The 10,100-nt window shown below is 40.7% G+C and overlaps 1 protein-coding gene across 1 annotated transcript in view; it reads left to right on the forward strand.

The window, feature by feature from the left end:
* Positions 1–10,100, forward strand: part of LOC106527772 (plexin-A2) — a gene marked incomplete at its 5' end in the record, with an annotated part of 281,724 nt that overhangs the window by 176,043 nt on the left and 95,581 nt on the right. Inside the window, 2 exon segments of the mRNA XM_014022759.1 lie at positions 1,371–1,467; positions 1,684–1,883. Coding sequence (XP_013878213.1) covers positions 1,371–1,467; positions 1,684–1,883 — 297 coding nt within the window.

The raw sequence follows: 10,100 nt of genomic DNA on the forward strand, positions 1-10,100 counted from the left end.
GTGTGTGTGGGTGTGTGTTGGTGTGTGTTGGTGCGTGTGGGTGTGTGTGGGTGTGTGTGTGTGTGTGTGTGTGTGTGTGTGTGTGTGTGTGTGTGTGTACTGTGGTTGGCTGTGGTGCAGCAGACTTGGGACCAGAATGGTTTATGGTTTATGGTGAGCGAGGATGGATAAAGAACCCATGTGAGCGGGGGCCTCGTAAGTGGAGCTTCCTATAGACACCCAAAACCTCTGACCAGAAAGTCATAGGTTCAATTTCCTGTCATGCCCATATGACGTGGTGTCCTCTAGCAAGACACTTGTTCCCTAACTGCTACTCAGGTGCATAAGTAGCTGCCTGCTGTTTCACTCGGCTACATCTCATGTGTGATGGGTCAGACGCACAGTGCAAATTTTGTTCTTGTATGGAGACATGCATTGATGACAATACATAATGTAGCACATTAATTCATTGCAGAGTTTATTACATTCCCACCACAGCGCACTAATCTTATAATACAGTTTTGTAATAAATTATGTTGTGTTTTATATTTATGGAATCAAACTGTTTTGCATCTTATCATACCATCTCATTTATTATAATGTTTGCATCTTGTTGTACTGCAGTGTATCATTCACATATCGCATGTCACAAATCATTTTATTTCATCAGAACATACATGGTATTTTGTCATATTTTATGTTATCGTGATGAATTGTGTGGTAATATTTTGTCTAAATGCTTAGATTTGCTTTCACAATCCCCCAATAAATAAATAAATAAATAAATAAATAAAGTTAAATTGGTCACTCTAAATCATTTTTTAGATTGGATGGAGTGTATTAATCTATGTTTCTGTCCAGCTTCCTGGTTCAATTATATTATAAATTTAGTAGAGCGAAGATAGAAATGCTTTACTGTTTATATTGTGTGTCTTTGTGTACATCATTTAGTCAGTGGATGTACACTAAATGCAACCTAGGTAATTACAATGGAAATGACTGCAACAGGATTTGCCCTCCATTCAAGCACGTACCATCTTCTACAGTGTAAACCAAGATAGGCTGCAAACAGACAAACACACACACACTGGCTGAAAGATTTAAGGGCTTTGAAGGCAGTTAAGAAACTGTTTTTAAATAAATATATTATTTAAATACATTATAAAGGAAGCTTATTTCTAATGTTTTTTTACTGTGTCAGCTCAAACAGAGAGATGATATAAGTGTATTGTAGCACAGGAATGACATATTGCTGCTACTAGTGTACAAGGCCTCATGTGGATTAAATTCCCAAAGCTTTCATTGACATTCTTCTGTTTTGTTTCTTTTCCACCTTCATCCCTATGTCTGTTTTCTTTTTCACTCTCTGCCTCGCTGGCCTTGGCCTTCAGTATCTGTATGAGGGAATGAGGATCAGTGAGCTGCCTGTGGATTTCTCAGTGGTGTGGAACGGCAACTTCATTATTGATAACCCCGAGAAAATACAAGGTAACAAAAGATCTTTGCTAGCAAACAGGGCGATGATGAGCAACTTGATCTCTTCCAACAATTTTTGTGATCTCTCTTTTTGTTATAATATTACCTTTTTAAAACAGTGTTCAAGACAGTGTGGGAAAATACATGTAATTATTTGTGGTATTCTATTTGGTTTCTATGCTTATTATCAACTGTTCTGTCAATTATGCTGCTTCTTTTATCACACAGTTCATCTATACAAGTGTGCAGCCCAGCGAGACAGCTGTGGCATGTGTTTAAAGGCTGACAGGAAGTTCCAATGTGGCTGGTGCAGCGGGGAGGGAAGGTGCACGCTGCGGCATCACTGCCCTCCCATCAGCCCTTACACCACTCGCTGGTTGAACCTATCCAGCAAAAATGTGAAGTGTAGCAACCCACGCATCACTGAGGTTTGTACTCATCATGAACTCTCCATCCTTCCTGCATGCGTAGACAGTCCATCTTCAGTCAGTGTGTGGTTACTACTGCAAAGAAAACCTTTGCAGTGTCTCTAAAGCAATGAGTCTTGTCACTCTGTGGCAAACCTCTGAAGGGCAATTTTATGTTGTGTTTATTTTGTAAAAACTGTCATTTATCAAATTTAAAAAAATGTCCTACACTTAGCACTGCTCCTAATTTGGTAGGAATTAAACCTTCAAAATAAACTGAATAAAGCTTAGTTCTAAATTTGGGCTATAGATGGCAGCGCTATAAAATTATCATCTGTGCAGTAGGTGGAAGGAACCAACTAATAAAATTTCTCAAATTTCCAATATGGCAGCCCCTTTCAAATGTGATGCGTATGTGATTATTGAACGAAAGGGGGATTTATAATTTATATTACTTAGAGTAGTTTGTCTAAAATCAAGGAATGTGCATGTAAGTGTAAGCACCTAGATGGTATAGAACAAACTATTGTGACTAAAGTTTTTGATAGTTGCAAAGTATCAGCTAATGTTCCCAACTTTGTACATCATGGGCTGTAATATAAGCACTTCACTGAAAAGACAGGGGTATAAAGGGCCATAAAAAATATAAATATACCTGATGACATATACATGGTCACAGTTAATTAGTTTATCTGTCCCATTAGCATAACAAACCTGATGTAAGTTTTAAATTCTCAATAATATTTTAAATGGGAGGACCCCAGGTTTAAACCAGACCMTGTCCTTCACTTTGCTTCATACAACGGTCTGGACTTGATGCATAGAGAATCGATTTCTTGCAGGAGGCGTGGCCTCTGCTGAAGTTTAAAATAATTAGATCAGTTGGCTGCGACGTATGTCGCTGTGACGGAGGCTAAGCTAAGAAGCTAACCGGAAATCGCGTGTGCTGTAAACAACCCTACTGAGAGGAGAAATATACCGAGCCGAACGAGACGACTGTAAATGAGAGCTGCTGCTTTGTCAGACAAATTTATTTTAATTTGGAAGCCTTCCACTTCCTCCACTGCCGTATGCTAAAATAACTAGCAGACACTGCGCAGAACGCGACGTTCAAAGCTCCTCCTTCTGTTTGCTGATTGGCCCAGGTAAAATAAACTACAAGCAGACACTGCGCAGAAAATTGACGTTCTCTTCTCTGATTGGCCCGGCTAAAAATCTGCCAGTGAAATCCTTGTCTATGGGAGAAATCCCAGACGGAGCAGTGAAGGGAAACTAGAATTGAGCGGAGCTGCGTAGGAAGGCAAGGGCCAGGCTACCACAGGTCCTGATTTGTTAAAAAGGTTGGTGTTTTTGTTGGTGTTTTATAGCTTACTGCATCTATCGTGTTTGTGTGGACAGGTTTTTGCAAAATTGTGGGGACCATTTTCCAGAAAAACACAGCATCTGGTGAACCCAAAATCCGTGTGGGGTCTGAAGCCTGGTCCCCATGGGTACGGATGCCGATTTTGGGTCTKGGGGGCTAGATTTAGGACCAAGGTGTGAATTGAGTTTAGGCTAGATTTAGTGTAAGGTATGTACTAGGGTGGTTAGTTTTAGGGTAAAGTGTGAGAACTAAGTGCTCCATATGATCTGCAGCTGACCGGACAGCCTCCCACTGTGGCATATGTCACTGCACGGAGTTTCATCCCACTGGAGTCTACAATGCAGAAAAAATAAATCCGACACCCATTATCTGACAATATTTGTCCACAAATCTGTCAAAGCTGTTAAAGCTCCACAGTTTTTACCAGTCCTAAACCTAAACCCCTATCCAAAATCAGCATACAACTAAGGGTATTCAGTTTTAAAAAAGCTGTTAATTGATATTTGCCTCCACTTTGTGCAGCCTGCACAGATACCTGCTCATAGGTTTGAATGTCTTGACTATACACAAGGTTATTTCAGAACTATGAAAGCAATTTTGGCATTATGCMATGTTAAAACTTAGTTTAACCATTTATTCAGAATGCATCCTGTAAACAAATAAAAAATAATTATTTTTAACATGTTGATTTTCAGCACATGTAGTGGTCTGTCCACTGATCGCTGTGCAKTTTAATGCAATCCAAAAGCCCCACCCAGTAGCTGAATATGCTCTCTTGCCAATACCTGGATCATGACCTGGAAGTGCTTAACAGTGTTGCATAATTGGGCCCTTGCTTGCTTAAGCCATGCTCTGGTGTATTTTCTGGCATGGAGGCGTCAGGCCAGTAGGGAAATCGTTTTTAATTAAGCTTGGTAACACACCAGTGCTTTGTGGTTAACCCACCAGACCTCACTGCCTCCACATTGATTCATCTGGCTTTTCCTTCCTTTACCACATAGTCAGATCTAACTTATCCAATTAAAAACTTGGGTTAACAACATGGTTAATGGATTTGCTATACCATACCAAGAAAATCTTGAGAGCTCAAAGTATCTGCTTAAAGTTCATTGTCTTGTTTTGTTCTCTCTTCTTACTTACTGTATCTGGTTTTCAGTTTTCTACACTCACAAGTATTTTTTTTCTTTCACATAACTTTGTGTATYACTTTCTCAGACTCAACTTAGTACTTATAGTTCATGGCATTTTCTGTTTGTCTGTTGGTGGCAGAGATTTATATCTATGAAGTGGAGCATTCCTCTTTTAGCTCCCTTTAAAAATATTGGTCTAATCATAATTACAGTTATATTAGAAAGTTAGCTAGATTTTAATGAGATTAAATGAAAAGCAAAGATATAAAAGAGTAAGTACACTTGAACCCTAATTTCTAGGCAACAAGCCTTGAATTTTTGAATCCATTTGTAGTCCAGTGGACAACTGATTACATTTCCCAGCTARCTGAAAAGAAGTCACCTTAAGATATTTCTACTAATCATTTTCTCTTGAGCATATCTCAAATTTCAGATTTAAGTAACAAATTGCAACTGGGTGTTTATAGGCCTGAACTTATTCTGGGTCATCAATGATTTATAAATCAATTATTCATCAGGGACAGAAGGATAATTCACAAGCCTTGATTTTAAGAGCTGCTGTTGACGCCGCACACCGTGAAGAAATCAATGGCTGRCATGGTCTTGCAGTGATGTTAACAAGTTACTATGAAAAATATAGAAATTGTATTTCAAAGTTGGCTTGGCAAAATTTGTAAAAAGGCCAAAATCGTTTTTTACAGAGCTAGTGTTGGGTCAGTGTTGCAGCGTCGGTCTCTCTTTGAGGTTTGCCAGATGAATTTAAAAAGACTAAGTATATGCAGACATGAAAGTTAGAAAAAGCTTTCTGAAGTCAGAATTGTTTGTGGCCACAGGGTACAATACTTACCCTGCATGCGTGTGGAGCTCACATTTAGGCACATGCATTTTCTTCTCTTCATGGGCTGTAAATTCAAATACCCACTTCTCCCAAAGTGTTCCTCATTGATTACAGTTTCTTTAAGAAGCAGACGTCCCCTGGTGGGCTGAATTTATTAATAAATTTGGTTTTGATTGTGTGCACCAAARCCTTCATCATGAGCTGATTTGTATACATACTTGGGCATTAGTAGATGTGCCTTCCCCGAGATAGGCCTTTTGAATAATTAATGTTTCTATCAGGTGCCACGGTACCTCCCACCACAGGCCATTAATATTGAAGAGATGTAAGCCCCGACTAACAGCAGAGGGAACAACATCAAATGAAGCTGGGAGTTGGATGGGCAAATGAAAGTCATCTCCTCAATGGGCTTTGGCCTTGGCTTCTATATGAGTTTGCAATAAAGTGAAGAGGCTTCCGTGTCTCTCAAGTGACAGAGAATATAAACACTGATCTGTAGCCCTAGAAAAAATTAAAGTCAAATTATTATTTTTTGCTCCCCCTTTCATTCATGTTTATGCTAAAATAATGTTTTTTTTCTGCACCCTACAGAGATATTGAGTCTGTCAGTAACAAGCCACAATCCCAGTCTAATCAGAGTGCTTCTCCTTGTATGGATCCTTACCTTCATTAACGTTCTCCATCTGAGGAGACTGTCTCTTATCTCACTGTGTTTGCCTTGTTTTTGTTTTTTTCTCCCCTTTACACACTAGCAGCCTTCTCACCATTCCACCTCCATATCTCTTTACTCACAACAAGACATTTAAGACCCTATAAAGAATTTAGGACGTAGTTTGTTTCAGAACAAGTGACCAGTGGGGTTTTATCAAGYCCATTAAATGCTGCTCACAATTAAATGTGACATGCTCAAATTAGTCTGAGCTCAGTCCAAAGACAATGAGATTAGCTGGAAGCTTCTAAATTCTGTCAAAGTGTATTTCACTTCAAACGCTCAATAAACTGTGGCAAGAGTAGTGGGGATACATCAGCTGTTGGGTACTGTAGCAGAAGCTCAAACTGCAGTAGTAAAATGGCTTATGTTTACAAGACTAAACCAAAAAAAATGCTGATAGTATATATTTTACTGAAAGATGTGATGATTAAATAATATTGCTGAAATGTGTTTGAGGGTTTGATTGGGTTTGGTCTGAGTTTTACTGACATGCCAGGCTAACACAGCCTGCGGGAAGCTCGGTTGGTGCAGTACTCTGCTATATATATTGAGTTTGGCCATGGCTGCATCAGCACTTCTTTCCCCACAATTACTCCAGCCAAATGTGTCAAGACCACACTGATAGACAACCCCAGGCTGTTCACGTTGGGAGGGCATTTCTTCCCGTTTCCATCCTGAATTTATAGCTTCCCAAAAGGCAGCCTTTTTTAGCTTGCTTTCTTGTTGGTTAGTAAGCCTTCCTTTCCTTTTTTGTCCTTTTAAAAAAATGTTCTTCTGGACGAGCACTGTGGAATGTCTGAGGAAATAAGTGGATCTGATCTCCTTAGCAGAAGAGAAATAGAGTATAGCTAGAGAAGGTGCAAGTTGAGGGGAACAGCGTGCAAGCTGACTGGTTGTTGGCAGGGAATTACCCTCTATTGACAGTGTGACAATGGCACGCAGGCAGCAGCCCTGCTGGTAAAAGGATTACACAGGGAGCATGGAATGGGAGCACTGGGTGGGAACAGGGAGGGAATAAGGGCAGCAGAGTGCACATGCATGTCCAACAGGGTTTCCTCYTCCCTCTAAAAGTCTGCATGGTGAGACAAACAAGCAAGATGGTGCTTAGAGAACGGTGTGTCACCTGGCCTAAGGTAGATGAGACGATGAAAGGCAGAAAGCAAAATGAAAAAAGGGGTTGTTGTGTATTATCTTCAGTGCATGACTCTTCTTCATCCCCTCCGGTGTATAAGATCATTGAAATCCAGTTTAAAGCCAGTCAAACCACAGTATGATGTACAGAAAGGATCCATTGTGAATTTTGCTCTGTTGTGTAGACATAAGAAGAGTTGAGACAAAGTCAGTGCTTCTCTCACGCGTCTCAGCCTCAAGACATTGGTGGCATGTGCTTTTGAAGTGGTTGATTTTCTGTGATCCTAATGAATCAAGGCTCTGTCTGCCAGTGGGGAGCTCAGTCAAATGGGTTTCATGCATGGATTAGGCCCTTTCTATGCTTTTTTCTGTCACAGGAAAGGCTTCGTTTTAGCCTCAAGGGTAGAAAGGAGAGGTCTTCCAAGCTTTTAGCATGTCCATCTGTGATACAGCACTGCTGGCCTGTCACCATGCCGACCTCACCTGTCATCCGCCCTGGCTTTGGGGACAGAACAGAGCAGAATCTGTTTTCCTTCTCTCTGCTCATCCCATTTTTTTCTCATTTTATCCAGTCACTTTCTCCTGGATGTGCTTTCTGTCTTTTGCTCTTTACTAGTCTTCCTCTCACCCTCTTTCTTCTAGCCTATACACTGGTTACGTAACTATCTCTAATCCTACTCGAAAAGATGACATGGATATATTTAGTCACTATGCACCCCCTACTATGCCCAGCATGCTCAAGCTGTGCTAAAAAATGCATTTATTCAGACCCCTCAGGCACCGCAGTGACACACTTACTTTACATCCAGAGCAATTAATGTCCACTGAATCTAGATTACAATGCTGGCGTCCCACAAGGAAGCTGCAAAGCCAAAGTGGGTGTCAGGGGTAAAGAGGAGCAGGTGCATGGMACGTCTTTGAGGGTTGCCATCATGTGGCACTTCACAGCTCAGTGAGCAGCTACAATTGTCTGTCGTTTTTTTCCCCTCGCTTGCATGGTCAGTAATAACATATTGATTGTTTACTTAGCAYTAGCAGCTACACCCAGCAAAGTGACGAACATTCCCTCCCTACTGTCCTCCGCTTCTTACTCTCAGCAGGCTCTCTTATTCCCTATCTTCTCTGTCCACCAAACATTGTGGTTTTCTCTCTTGGTCTGTTTTCATCTTACTCTTTGTTGGGTTTCTCTCTCTATCGCTTCTCCCATCCCCCTCCTCCTCCTCCTGGCTCTTGTTCATTTTTCTCATTTTTAAAGGGCTGGATGTTGGTCAGGCCAGAGCCTCAATGAGGCTTTGCAGCACAGAAGGCACTGTGCCACACTGTGCCAAGGTCATGCTGGGCAGCCATATTGCAGTTTATGAGGGAGGTGGTCTGCACTAAGCATTAATATCACCCCTTGTTAGGTTTACCCCTAATGGAAGCGGCAGTAGATTCTGATCAAGCAGTTATCCAGCAAGTTATTAATATCCTCTCTCTTACTTTGTGAGGTTCGTTCCCTTTGGTTATATATTGAAAGGTTTGAACACACTGCAGAAGACAGGGTTTAAAATTGCTGGGCATTGGTGTGAATGTGCTTTTGTGTTTTATCCCATTTAGACAGAAAGAGCTATAAAACGTGTCATTAGCTGCTCTTGTAATGAACACATGCTCCTGGCACAATGTCTCACAGCTTGTCTTATTGAGTCCTCTGTAAATAAAGAACATGCAGAGGTTTTACACATGCATGGTTCTGGTGAAGTGTCTAAAACCTAGAACAGTTTATAAATTAAAGGTCCTTAAAGGGGACCAATTATGGGTCCTAGAAATTGTATGGTATGTCTGTGGGCTATCCAGACCATGTTCATTCAATTTAATRTACAAAATAATTCTCAGATAATAACATTTCCCATTTTCTAGTTCTGCCTGCTCTGACTTCCGTTCAGAAGAGCTGTTTATGTTAATGAGCTCTGTTGGTAACGCCCTCCAAAAACCTGTTGACATTAACTCCGCCCTCCAAAGCCTGCATTTACGTTAGCATGGCTAATAATAGCAGAAGCTCGTTGTACAACCATACAAGACCCTGTGAGACCCAGAGGCAGAGTCGAGGTCGCAGCTTCTTTCTTTTTTTTTCTCCTCCTCTGCTCTGCGCTCACTCTGCWTGCTGTTACCAGAGCAGGGAGCAGTAGCAGTCGAAATACCTCAGAAACTCGAACAAAAAGGCTTTAACAAGGCTTTAATAAGCTAAACAATAGAGGTACATGAGAAAACATGTTCATAATGAACGAAAATAAATAATTAAATTGTGTCCATGCCAGTTTCAAACCCTGGTCTCCTGCTTTCTGGTCCAACACTCTACCCATTGCCCTAATGGAGACTTGTTGTGAAACGAGCTACACATTGCACAACAGCAACTGACGGCTTTTTATACTGAGGAGGTGGAGTCTCACCCGGGGTTTGCTAGGTAGGGGGCTGAACGCAGGTTCCRRTGGGTTGTCGTACGGCTTGTTGTGACATCACAAAATGACGGAAGTATAAAACTTGTCGTTAATATAAATTAAAAAAAAACATTTGCTTACAGTAAATATGCCCCTGGGTGCATTTTTTGGTCCTAGGACAGTTTTTTTAAGAAGTACATACCCAAAGTTGTGTAAAAAAAATCCTTTAAAAAGTGTATTTTGCATAATAGGTCCCCTTTAAAGAAATACATATCACCTGTCACTGTTGATGCCAGAATTGTTGCCAGACATTTTTTGATCATTTTATGAGGATAAATAATGACATTGTAGGTGGAAAAACCTTGTTATGCACAGTTTCAGATATCACACTCAGATCATGTGTACTGAGTTACTCAGCTACAGCAACAGCCCAGTATTTCTAAAATTGACTGAGTGATCGAGGGTTTTGTGTTTTTTGAGAGTGGTTGACTGGAGCAGCCATCTTAAATTGAGTTGGCTTCAAAAGTTAAGTATTTCTAATACTTTCTGCAAGTTGTATGAAATGTTGTGCAGTGGTTCATCGGATAATTTTTGTAATAGCCCCTCTGACACACACACACACACACACACACACACACACACACACACAC

The sequence above is a fragment of the Austrofundulus limnaeus genome, unplaced genomic scaffold, assembly GCF_001266775.1.
Source record: "Austrofundulus limnaeus strain Quisiro unplaced genomic scaffold, Austrofundulus_limnaeus-1.0 Scaffold342, whole genome shotgun sequence".
Lineage (NCBI taxonomy): Eukaryota > Metazoa > Chordata > Actinopteri > Cyprinodontiformes > Rivulidae > Austrofundulus > Austrofundulus limnaeus.